Source organism: Schistocerca gregaria, chromosome 3 (assembly GCF_023897955.1).
Source record: "Schistocerca gregaria isolate iqSchGreg1 chromosome 3, iqSchGreg1.2, whole genome shotgun sequence".
NCBI lineage: Eukaryota > Metazoa > Arthropoda > Insecta > Orthoptera > Acrididae > Schistocerca > Schistocerca gregaria.
In genome coordinates, this window is record NC_064922.1 from 520,711,044 (window position 1) to 520,729,413 (window position 18,370).

Here is an 18,370-nt window from a genome sequence, read left to right on the forward strand (position 1 = left end):
ATCCTTTCCATTTTATGACTAGTCCATTTGATGCTATTTCAGCATTGACTGTTGGCTATTGCTATGTTGGGAGAAGTGACTCAACCCTCTTGGGTTGGCAGTCCTGTGCTGGTTCGATCGTTGGCTGCTGCAGCTGCTACTGCTGCCGCGTTAATGGTGGCATGTATGCATGTTGTAATGACAATGGTTCAAATGGCTCTGAGCACTATGGGACTCGACTGCTGTGGTCATTAGTCCCCTAGAACTTAGAACTACTTAAACCTAACTAACCTAAGGACATCACACACATCCATGCCCGAGGCAGGATTCGAACCTGTGACCGTAGCAGTCGCACGGTTCCAGACTGCGCGCCTAGAACCGCAAGACCACTGCGGCCGGCCTTGTAATGACATCCTGTCTGTGGTGGTGGTGGTGGTGGTGGTGGTGGTGGGAACCGGGAGCACTGCCATTCTGTGGGGAGGGCTTAAAAATATGGTTGTGGGTAGTGTGATGTTGGAGGTCCCATTGGTCCCCTGTGCTGGGTTGAAGAATGGGGATGGCTTCTGCATTTGTTGTGGTGACAGATCAGGCACTCCTGCTCAGCCTCAGTGAGGACATTTGGAGCCACTTGTGTCCAAGAATGATTGCTGATGTCCAATCGGGCTTCCAGTCAAATGTGTGATCCCACATAGTGGTAACTTGCTCGTAGCAGGGTGTGTAATTTGGGGTTGGGCCTCATGGTACAGATTGCAGTAAGTTCATCTAAATCTACATCTATATGATTATACCTCAGTTCACAGTTACGTGCCTGAGGTTCATTAAACCTCCGTCAAACTATTTTTCTACTGTTCTGCTTTCAAAAAGTGCATGGGAAAAACAAACAATTAAATCTTTCCGTTCAAGTTCTGATTTGCCTATTTTATTACAGTGATCATTCTTCCCTGTGTAGGCTGACATAAACAAAATGTTTTTGAATTCAGAGGAGAAAGTTGTTGTTTGAAATTTCATGAAACAATCTCACTGCAAGGAAAAACACTTTGTTCAGAAGATTTCCATCCTAACTTGCATATCATATTCATGGCACTCTCTAGCCTTGTTTTCATGATCATACAAAACAAGCTACTCTTCTTTGAATTTTTTGATATCCTCTGTCAGTCCTATCTGGTATGGTCCTACATTAGACAGCAGTGCTTCTGAAGAGGACGGACAAGTGTAGTATAGGCAGTCTCTTTAGAAGATACTACATATTCAAAGTGTTCTGCCAATAAAACACAGTTTTTGGTTTGCCTTCTCCACAACTTTATCTATGAATTTCTGTCCAATTTAAGTTGCTCATAAATTTATTCCCTAGGTATTTATTTCAGTTGACAGGCTTTACATATGTGTGATTAATCGTGTAATTTAAATTTAGTGTATTCTTTTGTAGTGCTCATATGGGGGGGCTTCACACTTTCCATAATTTAGAGTTAACTTCCAATTTTTGCACCATACACATATCTCTTCTAAATCATTTTGCAATTTATTTTGACCATATAATGACTTTACATAATGGTAATGAAGCATTGTGTACAAATAATCTAAGAGGCCTGCTCAGATTGTCTCCTAAATCATTTATTTAGATTAGGAACAGCAAAGAGCTTGTAACACTTCCTTGGGGAATACCAGATATCTGTTTTGTTTTACTCAATGACCTTCCATCAATTACAACTTTGACAGGAATCATGAACCCAGTCATGTAACTGAAACAGTGTACCATAGACATGCACTTTGATTAAAAGCTGCTTGTGAGGAACTGTGTCAAAAGCCTTATGGAAGTATAGAACTCTGGAATCTATTTTACAGCCCCTCTAGATAGCATTAATTACATGAATAAAGAGCTAGTTGTGTTTGTTTTCTATGAATTAATTCATAATTTTCAAACATAGCGTATTTCTCAAAATCCTATTGCAGACTGATGGTAGTGATATGGGTTTGTAATTCAGCTGATTACTCCTGATTCCTGTCCTAGGTATTGGTGTGACTTGGGCAACTTAGCAGTCTTCCTGCGAGTGAGAAATTTTATTTGACTGCTAGGTATGGAGCTATTATATCAGCATACTCTGAAACGAAACTGCCTGATATACAGTGTGGACCAAACAACTTGTCTTCAGAGACTGATTTAAGCGGCTTCATTAAGGGTATCTACTTCTAAGTAGGTGATGAGGTGCTGTATTCCATAGCATTGGCAGAATGCCTCAGATTCTACTGAAGTAAGACGACAAGCGAAGGTTAGTAGAGATTTGTGCATCTGTGAAAAGATGTATGAGCAAAGCATACAGCAGCTACCACTATCACACCGTAGCAAAAGATCTGGCAGGGAACCCTAGAAAATTTTGGTCATTTGTAAAATTGCAAAGCGGTCTAAGGCTTCCATTCAGCCCCTTGTTGACCAGTCTAGTGTGGCAGTTGAAGATACTAAAACGAAAGCTGAAGTTTCAAATTTCGCCTTCAAGAAATTGTTGACACAGGAGAATTGTACAAACACACTGTCGTTTGACCATCTAGCAGACTCCCATATTGACGACATAGTAATAAGCACATCTGGCATAGAGAAGCAACAAAATGATTTGAAAGAAAATAAATCACCACTTCTGGGTGGACTCTTAGTTTGATTTTACAGAGAGTACTCTGCGGCATTGGCCCCTTACTTAGCTTGCATTTGCCATGAATTTCTTGTCCAGTCCAAAGACCCAAGCAAAGGGAAAAAAAGTACAGGTGACTCCAGTATATAAGAAAGGCGAAAAAAATGGACCTGCAGAATTGCAAACCAATATCCCTAACTTCTATTTGCTGCAGAATCCTTGAACATATTCTCAGCTCGAATATAATAAACTTTCTTGAGACAGAGAAGCTTATGTCCTTGAACCAGCATGGTTTTAGAAAGCATCACTCGTCAGCTTGCCTTTCTCACCATATATACTGAGAACTGTGGATGAAGGGCAAAAGGCAGATTCCATATTTCTAAGTTTCCAGAAGCATTTGACATGATGCCCCATTGCAGGCTTTTAACGAAGGTATGAGCATGTGGAATAAGTTCACGGATATGTGAGTGGCTCGAAGACTTCTTAAATAATAGAATCCAGTATGTTGTCCCCGATGGTGGGTGCTATTCAGAGAGAAGGGTATTGTCAGGAGTGCTGTAGGAAAGCTTGATAGGACCACTACTGTTCTGGATATACATAAATGACTTGGCTGATAGGGTAGGCAGCAATCTGCAGTTGTTTACCGATGATGCTGTGGTGTATGGTAAGGTGTCAAAGTTGAGTGACTGTAGGAAGATAGGTGATGACTTTAAAAAAAATTCCCATCTGGTGTGATGAATGACAGCTAGCTAAATGTGGAAGCGTGTAAGGTAACGCAGATGATTAGGAAGATCAAGCCTGTCATGTTCGGGAACAGTATTGCTAGTGTCCTGCTTGATACAGTCAAGTCATTTAAATATCTGGGCATAACGTTGCAAAGCGATGAGAGGTGGAATGAGCATATGAATACTGTGGTAGGGAAGACAAATTGTCGACTTCAGTTTATTGGGAGAATTTTAGGAAAGAGTGGCTCACCTTTAAAGGAAACTGCATATAGGACATTGGTATGACCTGTTTTTGAGTACTGCTCAAATGTTTGGGATCCGTACCAGGTCAGATTGTCGGAAGCCATCAAAGCACTTCAGAGGCAGGCTGCTAGATTCGTTAACAGTAGGTTCGAACAACATGTAAGTGTTACGGAGCTGCTTCGGGACCTATAATGGGAACCCTTGGAGGGACCGTGATGCCCTTTTTGAGAAACACTACTGAGAAAATTTACACTAGTGTCCTTAAAATTTTATCCATTTTTCACAGCTTAAAACGTGACTGTATTCAGTACACTAGAAGTATGAATTAAAAAACACCTTCAGTCACAACTTTTTGTGTTTTATTAAGTACACAATGCGTTTTGGACACTATGCTTTCATAATCAGGTGTCATTTGCTGTAATACAGGCTTTGTTTTCTCTGAATGAGGTGAAATGCGTATTCTGCATAATCCAAGAAAAGATTTTTAACATTTTAACACCAGCATACATTCTTTTCTCCATTGTTCTCGTACATATCACTTTGTTCAAGAGGCACATTTGCACACACATTTTTGTAAACATTTCGCAGATGTTTTATAGGTACAAAAACCTCTGGGGGCAAAGGTGAAGGCTGCCCCGCAGATTCCCATCCCAGTGGCTACATGCTCATGGTTCGAATCAGCTCCACATCTTCCTTCAGCAACTTCTGCATCTGTTTCTGCTGCTGTTCGTGAATGTTATTTGATGCTGCCAAAGCTGTAGAAACTGTTAATCCATCAGTATGAGTTTATCCACACGATACTCATGTGGTGATACTTTAGTAATACACTACTCAGATCTGGCAGTGCCAGGAGTCGCTCAGAAACACTGAGTGGCCTTCAGGACTGAATGGATGATGGTGCAAATAGTACACAAATTCCAAAGTATAAATCAACAGTAATCTAAAATTTTGGAAGCCAAGAACCACCAGTAGCATACAAACAAAGCCACACAGCAAACCGAGAGAAAAAAACAAATGCAAGTGAGTAACTATGTACAGAATTGATGTTTGTGATCGAAAGAGTCCGAAACATCAACACTACTGGACAAGGAAACGACACAATTTACTCCAAGCTTGTGCAACGAGAGGGTCTTTCCAACTAATTCAAAGCCCATGCCACCTCTGGTGCAGTTGCAAAACCAAACAGCAATGAATTGTCAACTCTGGTGCGTTGATCTCAATCTGGATGTCAGAGTCCAGCAAGGATACTGAAATGATCATTTTATGTGGCGGAACAGTAAGGTTTACGATTGAAATATGACAGATCCCTGTGACAACTGAAGAGTTACTATGGCACTGATTCTTATGATCACTGCTGTGGATCAGGTCAGTTGATATTTATGTCAGCTGTAATAGGTGAGAAATATGTATCTTGGAAAACAGAGTGGGACGTAAAGGTTAGTCATGTGTTAGTTGAGGGCACTCCATATGTATCTGATGGGTTTGTGGCAGCATCATCTTTGTGACAGTTTGGATCTTCAATTATCAAATATATTCAAATATTCACAAACTCTATCAATAAGACATTGGATTTTTTCTTTTCCTTGCTCAGTTTTGTTCATTGGGTTGTGTAAGGTTTTAAGGTATGTTTGCTGTGTGTATGAGCAGCTGCAATTTCAAGTAACAGTGCATGAAAATTTGGGAAGCATTAGGGCCATTACATCATCATCATGTATTCTGCCAAAAGGCAGGTTTTCACATGGTAGTTCTTCAGGCTGCCCAGTCTTCTGCTATCCTCTTCAGATTCACATAATTTCCTCTTCCCTTTATGTTGTCTGTCATCTTGTATCTCCTCCTTCCTCTGTCTTCTCCCACAAACCAGTCCTTCCTAAGCATCTGATAACAAGCACTTCCTTCTCAATGAATGTCCCAACCAGTTCTTTTTCCTTTCTCTTATAATCTTCTGCAGGCATCTCCTCTCACCATCCCCTTTCCAAGTAAGCATATCAATGCATTTGTATCGTTCCCATTCACTGTGTGTGAATGCTTGTGTGTTGCTGAATATTTCTGATTGAAAAGATATGCAGAATCATTGTATGAAGAAAATTTGAGCCGTCTTCTGAAAATGACTCTTCCTACTAACATACCACATGTGCTTTCTTCAATTCCTCTTTCCCCTTACAAAGGGCATACCTAGGACAAACAAATCATTTTTGTGAAGGGGGTAATGTGTGCTACAGGCTACGGATGGGATACCCAGAACCACATAATTTTTATGTAATTATCCTGATGTGGCATGCCTCTTTATTCCTTTCCCAATCATATCTTTAACTTAAAGTGCAATATGGGTCTGGTATCAAATTCAGGTTGCATGTAACTAAGCAAGATGTTTTCATTAAATGGAATTTCTTTCACAGCCCCACAGACAACCTGAGACAGCCTTAAGCCATGTTTGAATTAAGCAGTCTGTGCATACCATCCAGTGATTCAGTTGGATGTTACCACAGCTTTCTAACAAGCCTCATGTGCAGACAGTTTTGTCTATTTTCATTGAGCGGTTTTACACTTGAAAATTAATGGAGTTGTTTATTAGCACAGTACCTGAGAGGCGCAATAATGTAACATGTTTGACGGTGCGGAATTCTTAAAACAGTCATTCTAAATTTCTCCATAAATTGTGGCCATTGGCCATGAAGATATAGGTTAAAATACAGTAATAGTTTCCTCACTTTGACACGAGTACTATGCCATGGTGTGCTGCCAGAGAAAAACTATGGGTAACTAGATCAACTTCAAACATGGGTAAGACTTGCTAAGTGTCTGTCATCTGCAGGTACTTCAGACTGGCCCAGCTGGAGATGATTGAACAGGCTAAGTTCAGGTGGTAGTAAATTCAGGGACACCCTTGTCCATTAAGGATATTTCAAAGGACTGACACAATTTGACCGTGGATGAGAACACACAATTGGCTGCTCTTCATGCTGCCGTGAGTCATGTAGGGATGGAAAGCTGATGGAAGCTGAAGGTGGTGCTGTTGCTGTTGCTGTTGTCCTATTCTAGTCATAGGTCTTATATTTTTCTCCTCTTTTGTTCAGTTGTGTGAACTACGAAAATGGCAAATTACATAAATTGTCACTTTAGCAGTATCTCATAATACTGCTCATTTATATAATTGAGAGTTTTGTATGGCTTTCTGAATTGAGTAAACAAATAAATACAGTTATTCAGAGCAGTTAAATTTTTCTTAATTTATGATGTTAAGGTCAGCTTTATTCCTAATTTATTTTGCATAGAATATTATCTTCCTAAATAATATTCTCGCATTTTATACTGGTAATGTGTTCGAGTTGTGAGTGGTGGAGTTATTGAAGCTGCTCTTAGGTCATGGTCGACGCTTGTGTCCAGGTAGGCTGTCGTACAGGTGAATGGCTACTCGAATCGTGCATCATGCCATGGTTGCAGGCTGGTTAAGGCAATAATTATGCTGTTGGTGACATTCATCAGGGCTTCTGTAGGACACCTGATAGTAATTCAAATCACCCTCACCACCTTTCTTGTGTCAGTTGCAAATAGTTCATGGGAAGAACAATTATCTGTAAGTTTCCACGTGGTCTCAGATCTTCCTAACTTCATGTACATAGTCTTTTCAGAAGATATACGTAGGAGGAAGCAATATATTTGCTGACCCTTATAGAAATGTTCATTCTTGGAACTTTAACAATAAACCACACTGTGATGCACAATGCCACTGTGGAGCTCCTGTCCCAGGACTTCAGTGATAATCCCTGTGACATTTCAGTGCATACTAAATGAAATTGTAAAGCAGTGTGTTGCTCTTCTTTGTGTCTTCTCTACTTCCTTTATCAGTTCTATCTGGTGCAGACCCCGTAGTGATGGACAATATTAAAGTATTGGTTGAACAAGTATTCTATAAGCTACTTCCATTGTTGATGGAGTACATTTCATGAGGATTCTTCCAATGAATAAGAATTGTGCTGGGATCAGGTCAGGACTGTATGGAGGCTGTGGCACTGATGTCACACCAGTACAGGTGTGACGGTGCATGACAACAAAGGTGATGGGAGCTGGTGTGTTGTCATGAAGTGGTTTCCATGATGTGCGGAACTCCTTTCGGACGCGAGCGATCTTTTGTCATTCAGTCTCTGGAGCACTGCCTTGTAACACTGAGCAAGTCTAATATTTCCAACTTGAAGTGAACACTCATTCAACAGTCTGAATTCAGTAACTGGCTCACACGAGTCACAGGGTCGTCTGTTTGGGATGTTGATGGGTGTCCCACGCGAGTCTCGTTTGCGAATTTTTCCCGACCTTCACTAAACATATTATTCCACCTATTTGACTCTTATCTGGAAAGGCAATTATCCTCAAGACTTCCTTAAGTTTTCCCAAGGTTCCGGCAGCTTCACACAAGATTTTTTTGCATAGCGATGCTCTAAAGTTTTCTCCATCGTAAGTTCGATGTGAGCACTGTTTGGAGGTTCACAGAAGAAGCTGTCCTAACCCTCCAAGAGCATAAAGGAAGTTAAGCATCCTATTCTGCAAAGCAAAGTGTCACCCCCACCCTCCCCAGTCAGTCTGACTGCTCTGTGACCTATAACAACATCAAAAAAAGATTGTGATGCTTTACTTTCCAAACACCCTCTGTAAGCCTGTAGTTCTGGGCATCTGTTGGACAGTCCTTGAAAATGCAAATTTCTTGCGCTTTTCTCCAGTTGTTGAGAACACTTCAGTGCTCCGAAGATCTACAATACACTGCTGCTAGAAGAGGGGGAAAGTTGTTTTGTATGCTTGCTGTAGAATCATTTTGGTATCCCATCAGGACTAGTGGCCTTCCATCTGTTGAGTAATTTCACTTGTTATTGTATCTCAAGCTCACTTATTTCAATATCAGCCACTTCGTTATTTGTGTGATGATTTAAAGGAGGTAGTATGGTGTGACCTTCCTCTGTGAAACAGTTTTGGAAAAAGACATTTAGTATATCAACCTTTTCTGTGTCTTCTTCCATTTAATGCCATTATGTTGACAGAGTATCTGGACAGATGACATTTATCAGTTTAATGATTGAACATAGTAAAAAATTTTGTTCAATTTTCTGTCAAGTCAGTAGACAGAATTTTACTTTCAAATTCATGGGACTCTTCATGCATGGCTCTCCTTATGCTAATTTTGGCAGCATATAATTTTTGTTTGTCTGTAGGGTTTTGAGTACATTTAAATTTGCAATGAAGCTCTCTTTGCTTTCGTAGCAGTTTTCTAACTTGGATGTCAAACTATGTGTTCAACGTCACTCACTGCTTTGCTTGACTCATACATGTCTAAAGCATATTGCACAGTACTCTTGAACTTTCTACATTAATACTCAACGTTGTTAGCACTGAAGATGATATTTTCGTGCTGACTGCCCAAGTAGTCCGAAATCTGTTTCTTGTTGCTCTTTGCTGAGCAGAAAGATCTTCTCTTTCTTAGTATTTCTATTTGCAGCTAGTGTCAGTGATACTGTAATGGCCTTAGGATGATGGCTCATGTATTCTGCACCTAAAAGAGTCAGAAAGTTTGGGTCTGTTTGTCGCAAGCAGGTGTAAGAAGTTTGCTTCACCAATCAGTCCTCTGATTTTACTAGTCGTATTAATTTTTGGATGAATCACTTACAACAATTTCACATCATTCTCTGTCCTTACTAATCATTCTCATCATTTGAGTTTCCCAATCTATAGTGTGCAAGTTGAAAATATCTACCTAAAACTATGATATGACTAGGATGTACACAAGTTTTTCCCATGTCTGTTCCACCACTAATGCTGCTGAGGCAGGAGGTATATAAAAGCATCTGATGACCATGTTTGAGTCATATTTAATTCTTGTCTTCATCCATATTATTTTGCATTCAGATTCTATACTAATCTCACTAGATGTTATGATATTTTTATGGATATAAATACACCACCACCACCAGCATTCAACCTACCTTTGAAATATGCATTCCAATCAGAATTTAGAATTTCAGTGCTGTTGACATTTGGCTGCATGTTTTATGCCTTCTCTGAGGGTGCTGGCGTGTTCCAGCTGATAACTACCCATATGACGAGGACAGAATCTTCCTCCAGTGATTTTAGGGATGTGATGGTGAACTCATGTTGATATCTTGGGCATAAAATTTGCCTGATCTGAAACCAATGGAACACATTTGAGATGCTTTTGGGTGCCTTCTCCATACCCACATATGATCTTACTGTAATTTGTAGGAACTGTATGACATGAGCGTTTGCATCTGGTGCCACATATCTCTGGCAATCTACCAAGGACAGTCTGTGCTATACATAATCAGAATCACTGCTGTATTTTGTTCCAAATGTACCACTGACTTTATAGGATCTCATTGAGGTCTCTGGTGCCATATTGAACAAATTTTGTAAGTGATGGTTAATAATTAAATTAACATAGTGCTGTTCTCACTTTCTTGACCTTGTTGCCCATATCCCATTCCTTATCAGTTACACAGGGAAACATTTCTATTCATCTTCAATGCATTCACAGTGCCGTATCTGCACATGGTTGCTAAAATTGGAACTAATTATTTTTCCAGTGTAAATTGGTTCTATATTAATTCATTAGAATATGCAAAAGTTATTGCTGCCATATGATAGTTACAACCCACAATGAGCCTCTGCGAGTAGCTGAACTTTCAGGACTGGAGCACTTTGAAAATACTTCAGGGTCATAACATTGGAACATTTTATATTTATGTGTTAGTTGTTCATAGGAGGCAAATGTTTTGCAGCAGGTGGCCAGGAAGTGCAGAGGCAATGTATCCTCTGGGATAAGGAAATCATCCTTCACCAATGCCAAATGGTCTCTTGAAGGTGAGGGAGCAAACAGATGGAATGCACCAATTTGTCTTAGGATGGGAAACTGCTCCTGAAGGTGGAACAGTGATCAAATGGCCAGTGGCATGGGCTGGAGGTTACAGGAAACCACTCTATTGAAGATCTGATCAGGTATACCAGACATCAACAGAACTGAATGGAAGGTGTTCTGCTTAATTTTTCCAAAGCTTAAATAATTTCACTTTGATCTCTGTGTGGAGTTGACTAGTGTTGCAGGGGGGAGTGTAAAGTCACTTTAAAGTTTCGAAAATAACTATACAGAATATAGAGAGCAGGTGATTATACAATATTATACAGTGGGAAAGCACAGGACAAGCCTGAGATTGCAGGAGTCAGAATTATGAAAGGAAGGAAATAAATCGAAGGAAAAAGAAAGGTAATCTACATACGTATGACAACAACTTGATGTGAAGTATAATAATTTCGCAAGATCCGTTATTAATGGAGGTAATTTGAAGAATCAAGGAAATAAAAAATTATCATAGTGGTTGATACGAATCTTTATTTTATTTACTCATTTACTTGTTTTCCATGGATCCATGCAATGACGAGCTTGGGCTGTATGTAGAAGTGTCAAGGTTATGACTGCATGTATTTACATACTCAGTTATAATTTACTGCTCAGCTGATTTACAAATAAATATTACAGTATTACAAATGGAAACAGTAAATGACTGTTTTCTTTACATTTCAGTGCTGATGTGTTCAAAATAGCATAACAGGCACAGTCATTATCCTACTACGGGGCAGTCAGGTCAACAGTACACAGGCAATATAGATACATCATGTGCACACTCTTCTGTCACTGAATGAAAATTAACTGATACACATAAAATACTTGTATTCATGTTTGACAATCATAGAAGTGTGTAGCTGGTCATTTATTTGGTGAGATCTCGTTCACAGACTCCTAAATAGACTAGAATCAGTGTTTCAAGAGAAATTGGCATAGTTTAGTTTTGTAAAGGCCTTAACTATCCCTTAAGTCATTAAGCTCAGTGGGAAGAAAGTTTAAAATTTGTGGACTGGCATTGTTAGCATCTCTCAGCACCAGAGACTAAATGTTGCTAATAAGGAAAGAAGAAGCAGTCATTAGAGAATTTGGATTGAAATGGTAGAGAAACCAAACTTGCAGATACCAATGAACTTTGTATCATGAGTTTATTTTTTAACCATCACCTGCAGAGAAAATATGCCTAGAAAACACTTGCCTGAAAGTGAAGTTAATCTGTAACCTCTTAACTTCTGCATTTGTTTAACAGTTATGCTGAAGATTGTGGATCATATCCAGTATGTGATGCGGGAAGTGCCCACATATTGGTAATGATGAAACATGAGCTGAAATGAAAGAAAATTGCCAAGGGAAACAGATAAAAATGGACTATAATAAACTTAAACAGACAATATAAAAGTTGGAGATTTTGGTAACTTCCATTAGAGACCGGTAGCTTAGAAGTAGAAGAGAAAGGAAATAATAATAATAATAATAGACTGGGAAATTAAACGAAATGGTGGGCTAAAGAAGCAACCTAAAAATAATAATAATAATAAACCTCAAAGATGAAAACAAATATAAATATAAAATCATGAGGAATTGGACCAGCAGAGTGTCAAGATAGGCAAGAATAAATTATCCTTTTGAGGATGTATGTATGCTTACATAAAATGAAGTGGAAAATGAAGATCTGAATATTACATATAAATTGGAAAAAAATTTCTTTGGAGATAGGCGAAAGAGAAGTAGAATAGCATTGGATGAACATAACATTAAGGTGGGTGACTTTAAAATTTCAAGAAAGTGAAGATCAGACATAGGAAAACATTACAGTTAGAGAAGCCATTATTAAAAAAAATATGCAAATTGTATTTGAAAAATCCAAGTTGAAAGACAAATTCAATTGGCTCTGAGGAACAGGGTAGTAACAAAGCACGGTAACAAAGTGCAGGACTGAATGGAACAGTTGTTGTTGCTTTTTCTGAAGACGGGTTTGTCTTCCAAAAATTCTGAGGCACCAGTGCAAGAATATTAGCTTGTTATAGAGCAATATGTGGAAAGGAATTTTTTAAAGAAAAGCTTTTATCAGACACTTCTGAAAGTAGGAACAGGATGTATGTATGCCTACATAAAATGAAGTGAAAAATGAAGGTCTGAATATTATATATAAATTGGAAAACCTTTACAAAAAGTGAGACAGTAATTATTGGTTGGTGAACAGGACAAGTAGTAGTACAGATTTGGAAGGAAGTCCATTAAAGATGTCCATTTTCATCCATTATTTTTATTAAATATTCAGAAGAGGCGCTCGTAAAAATCAGTGAACAGTTTGAAATAAGTATAATAACACAAAGCGAAAGAATAGATGCACTAGCATATGCTTGATAAATAAGTGGGAGAAGAATCCAGCATGAAAATAATAAAATCTAAAACATAGATGATAGTCTGTGCCATAATAGGCTAAATCGAAGATAGAATATGTATAGATTATGAATTATTTGAACAACTAGACTCACTCACTTCTTGAGGAAGTAAGATCACTCGAGGTAAAAAGATCAGAGTGGCACTGGCTAAGCCAAAGGAGCCTTAAATAAAATATATTTTAGCATCTATAAAACACACACATATATTTCAGGATGTAAGTACTGTTGTTTGTTAGTAGGTTTAATGTAGGTGGAAGTGTGTAGCTGGCATTCTCCGAGGATGAGATAAAAGTCAAGGAAAGTGGCACGGGATTCGGAATGCACTTCTGCTAACTGGTCCTCAGGTTTTGATATTGAAGTCAGAATGTCCTTCACATCTGAATGAGAGACAGATTCACTGGGATTATTTTTGCTAAAGCTTATTTCAAATTTTGTTTTTATGAGTACTGCTATTGCTGCAATGAAATACTAGTAGCAAATAACATTAAAGATTAGATGTATACGAGGCTCGTGTTAGTATTTTTAGATTGTTAAACAGGTAAATGTGCAACATCTCCTATCTTCCCCCCCCCCCCCCCCCCCCCCCCCCACCATTCCCTGCACTCCACCCATGAATACCTTGTACCTAATTACAGTGTTTGTTACAACATTTTATCACAGTGGAATACAAACTGAAAAAACTGAGCTAAAGTTCATGACATGACACTTGTAATTTAGTTCTCACTAGTATGTGCTCCCATGGCTTAGAACAGTGTGTTGTATATGCTGATATTACATTTAGTAATGTAATTCTGCCTATAATGAAAGTCTCTTTGAAGCTGAGTGAGGGAGATAGATTGCGATGGAGATGAATAGTTTATTAATCTCATATAGCTGTTATGAAGACCATGGGGTAATTACCAAGCATGATTTGTGTTTCAAGAGTTGAGATTTACCTTTCGACAACAAATAGTAGTTTGTTGCATAAGTGACTAACGTTGAGTGATTGCACTAACTGCTTTTTCTGTTTAAAATGAATGTCATGTTGATACACAAGCAAGTCTGGTAACAGAATATGTAATCTGGCTTCCTTACTGGGAATTCCTTTTTTATAGATCAATAAAATTCTGTTAAAACAAAGCTGACTAACGCACAGAATCTGACCCATGATAGTGTGGTTCTGTGACTTGAATTCTTTCTCACATCTTCACAGCCTGAGTCCATTTCTCTCCTTTTATTTCACCATTCCATCCATATTCTCTTTCAGTTGCTAAGTGACTAGCACTCCCTGTTCTGTATTATTGATTTCAAGTATGTGCGACTATTCTTAAAATCAAACATCATAGGTACAACAACAATGCATTCATTACTAAATCACTGCCTAACTTCTTTTTTTACAGGTTCAATACATTTTTTCAGATAAAACAGGAACACTCACTGAGAACAAGATGATATTTAGGCGTTGTACTGTTGGTGGCATAGATTACAATCATCCACCACCAGAAAACATTCAGGTATGTCACACAATGCCTTTTGTCTCTGTTTACTGTTATTACAGTCATAATCATGGTATTACAAATGAAAAATAAAATTTTTACTGTTCATTTATTTTACCACTGACGTCTTTGACCAAATGAGAATACATTAAGTATAAATTTCTTAATCTTTCATCTTCTGTTTATGTTGAAGAGGTGGGGACATCAGCTAATGCACTGTTATTGCATAGAATAACATTTTATTCACATTATTTTGAAGCTAATTTCAACAATGTCTTCAGCATTAGGCATGTGCTGTGCACCTAGAAAGTGTATATCTGCATAATAATGGAATGCTGTGCACATTTCTTCAAGTTTCAGGCATATTTCTTCCATATCTAATGGTGAAGTAATGTTAAGTGGTAGCAGAAGAGCAAGTTACATATGTAGATATTCCTTGTATAGGATAGTAGAGCCATTGAGAAAACTGTACCATAATTGGATATAGTAAATTAAATTTGGATGATAACAAACCCAAAAAAGTAGAAGTAGTGGATGGGTAGGTGGGGAGGTAATAAAAATGTAGATAGCTGTATCATGTGGAGCATTAACAACATACCATGTCCAGTAATTTTTTGGCACTTTCTGACATGAGTGATGAAGGATAGTTGAATTGTGTCCATATCTTGTAACTATGACTAAAAGTCTCGAGGACTTTGAATACTTCATTTATGATGTGTTCTGTTGTGTTGTGTTGTTCCTATTATTGTATATGTTTGTTTTAGTGTATGCAAAAGATGTTCTCAACCAAAGAAATTGCATTTTCAGATATTCAAAAAGAAAACTTGATTAATTTGTGCAAAAGTTCTGACAAGAACATAAGTCTTAAGGTGCAAAAGGAGATCACTCACTGAAAAGCAGTAATAGTGCTGAGTCATCGAGAGGCACACACAAAAAAGAAAGAAAACTGGCTAGCTTTTGGAATAATCTATTCTTGACCTAGAGTATGCACATTCAAGTGCACCCCCCCCCCCCCCCCCCCCACACACACACACACACACGACACCAGCTGGAAACACAGCACTAAAGCTGCATTTCGATGGCAATGGGTGGGCTAGATTGAGATGGGAGCTGCAGCAGATTGGGTGGGTAGAGGGTGAGAGAGGCAGGAGGCAGAACGGAGAGGTTGGGGGTTGGTGGCTAGTGGCTCAAAGGGAGACAGCCAGATTGTCACCTAGGAATGTGGAAGGGGGAGGAGTGGCAGGCGCAGAGGCTAGGCATGTGATGCATGGGTGTCGGAGCCAGTGGGGAGCAGTGTGTGCTGAAGGTTACACAGAGATTGACTTGGGGGGGGGGGGGGGGGGGGGTTAGGATGGAGGAAGGGTAGCTATTGGATGGAGGTTATGGGGACAGTCTGATATTAGATTATTACCTACAGTAAATGATAGCATGTCAGCCCAAAAGACCAAGGTTTTTTTATGACTTTTAGTATTTTATCCATCTTCAGCAACTATATTCTTTATTGCTTCACTACTGCCCACAATAACAAATATCATCAATCATTTGTTGATTGCAAATGTTTTCCCAGTGGCATAGAAGTGTGGACTTGACACCACTCTCAAAGGAAGCCACTGCCTCAGCATAGCTTCCAAAAACATCATAACACAACATTTCGTTCAGTAGGACTAAGGGACTGATAAATGGACAAAGAAGATGTATTACCTCATGTTTTTTAGATTTTAGCAAAGATATTTATATTGTGAACTGAAATATTTTGCTTGCCAAACTTGGCAGACTAAATTTCTATCTAGGGTAGTGCTGTGGTTTTGCTCATGTGTCTTGGGCCATAAAGGAAACAAGTAAGAGTAGTATCAGTCATCGTCCAGGGTTTGGTATTAGCTCTGAAATTCTTCCTACTGTACATCAATGTACGTCTACATTTACATGCATATTCCATAAGTCACCATATAGTTATGATGTAGGGTACCATGTTTCACTACTAGTTGAGAGTGAGGTAGGAAGACTATCTATGTGCCTCTGCACAAACCCTAATATATCTTATCCTAGTATTTGCGGTCCTTATGCCAAATATATGTTGGCACCAGTAGAACTGTTTTGCAGTCACCTGCGAGTGCCTTATCTGGAAACTGTTCCAACAGTTGTGGATATGTCTGAAAGTAGACACCACGTAGAACCTATAACTGTGATACGTATTGTGTTAATTGAAGGTCAAGGGGTGATAAAGGAAAGGGAAGGGAAGGAACTAATGATATCGGCTGGATTGGGACTTTATGTGGAGGTCGAATGTCACTTTGCATCCACACTTAAGTTTGTGGATTCATTGCCCATCAAGGTGAATCAATTACTCACAGTATCATTTGAACTCCAACAGAAATCTAAAATTAGCAAGCATGGAGGAAATGAATAAGGACTAGGGATAGGTGGCACTAGATAGGAATATGGATAAACTGGGAAGTGTGCTTAATAGTAGGTGCATTTGAGATAAACACTGTATCTGGATGGTGTAATGTGGTCAACACAAGTGCCAAGTAAGCAGGATATCCTGGGTTAGAATCCCGGTCCGGCACACATTTTCACTCATCACCACAATTTACATATATCCCAATAATGTTTCATAAAAAGATCATCTTTCCTCCAGGTATTCCCATGTTCAAGAAACATATCTATAGCTCTCGCATGTTGTTTGAAAGTAATGTTTACAAATTACAGCATGCTTCTGAATTGCTTCAACGTCTTCGTTTAATTTGACATGGTGGGCACGTGAAACACTCGAGCAGTATTCAAGAAAGGATCATGCAAGTGTTATATTTGCTGTCTCTTTTGTAGATAAGCTACACCTTCTTAAAAAAAATCTAGGTTAGCCATTCACCTTCCCTGCTAATGTCCTTATGTGCTCACTCCATCTCAAACTACTTTGCAATGTCACAACTATATATTTAATAATAGTGACTGTCAAGTGGCACACAACTGTTTACATCACAGGATTGTTTTTCCTACCCATCTGCATTAATTTAATATTTTTCTTCATTTTGAATAAGCTGTTGTTCATCACACATATAGAAATTCTGTCTTTCTGTATACTTCTACAGTCACACCATGACAATACCTTCCTGTCTACTACTACATAATCAGCAAACAGTCATATATAACTGCTCACCCAACCATCCATGTCATTTATGTATGTAGAGAACAAGAGCGGTCCTATCACATTTCCCTCTCCTGCTTATACCCTTGTGTCTAATGAACACTCACCATTGAGGACACTATATTGTGTTTCATTACTTAAGAAGCCTTTGAGCCACTTACATATCTGTAAATCTATTCCATATGCTCTGACCTGACATGTCATCGCTTCTGTCGCACTATAAAATTTCCTTGTGTTGTTATGGCCTCCAGTTACACTCGAGTTCAAAACCAATTAACTCATCAAGAATCTCAATGCTAACATGTGTGCATTATCAAAATGGGCAGGCTTAATGGCTCTGATTTTGTCAATCCCATTTTACTGTAGCAGTTTGAATGGTTTTTATTTACTTGCATCAGCCGCATCATTTGCTGAGTAGCCTGCATTTTGCTTTCCAGCTCACTAAAACAGAATGACTGTATAACATAATTGGCTGGGACATCCTATCAGAGGTTGTTCAGCCACCTGGTGCAGGTGTTTATGGTTGATACCACTTCGGTGACATGCCCGTTGGTAAAGACAAGGTGAAATAATTAAGACAACACAAACACTCAGTCCATGAGAGAAGAAATTCTCCAGACCGACCGGGAATTGAACGTGGAACCAATGGTCTAAAGGCAACGACAATTGACTATGACCACGACTATGCACCACGCATTTAGCATAGTAACATGTGATAGAAATACTGATTTAACTGAATATGCTAGACTGTATAAAATTATATTTAAAAGGGGTATCAAGGCAGCTGAACAATTAGCACATAACAGCATAATTTTAAACTATAAAAATAAGATAAAGGCATTTTAGGCAGTAAATCAATATGAATTAAGTGTTGAAGTC

The 18,370-nt window shown here is 38.7% G+C and overlaps 1 protein-coding gene across 4 annotated transcripts in view; it reads left to right on the top strand.

Moving 5' to 3' along the window:
- LOC126353875 (phospholipid-transporting ATPase VD) overlaps nucleotides 1–18,370 on the top strand; it is a 357,121-nt gene that overhangs the window by 251,383 nt on the left and 87,368 nt on the right. For all 4 annotated transcript variants that reach the window (XM_050003064.1, XM_050003065.1, XM_050003062.1 and 1 more), the window contains exon 7: nucleotides 14,251–14,364. In XM_050003064.1, the coding sequence (XP_049859021.1) occupies nucleotides 14,251–14,364 (114 nt within the window). The remainder of the gene's footprint in view (nucleotides 1–14,250; nucleotides 14,365–18,370) is intronic.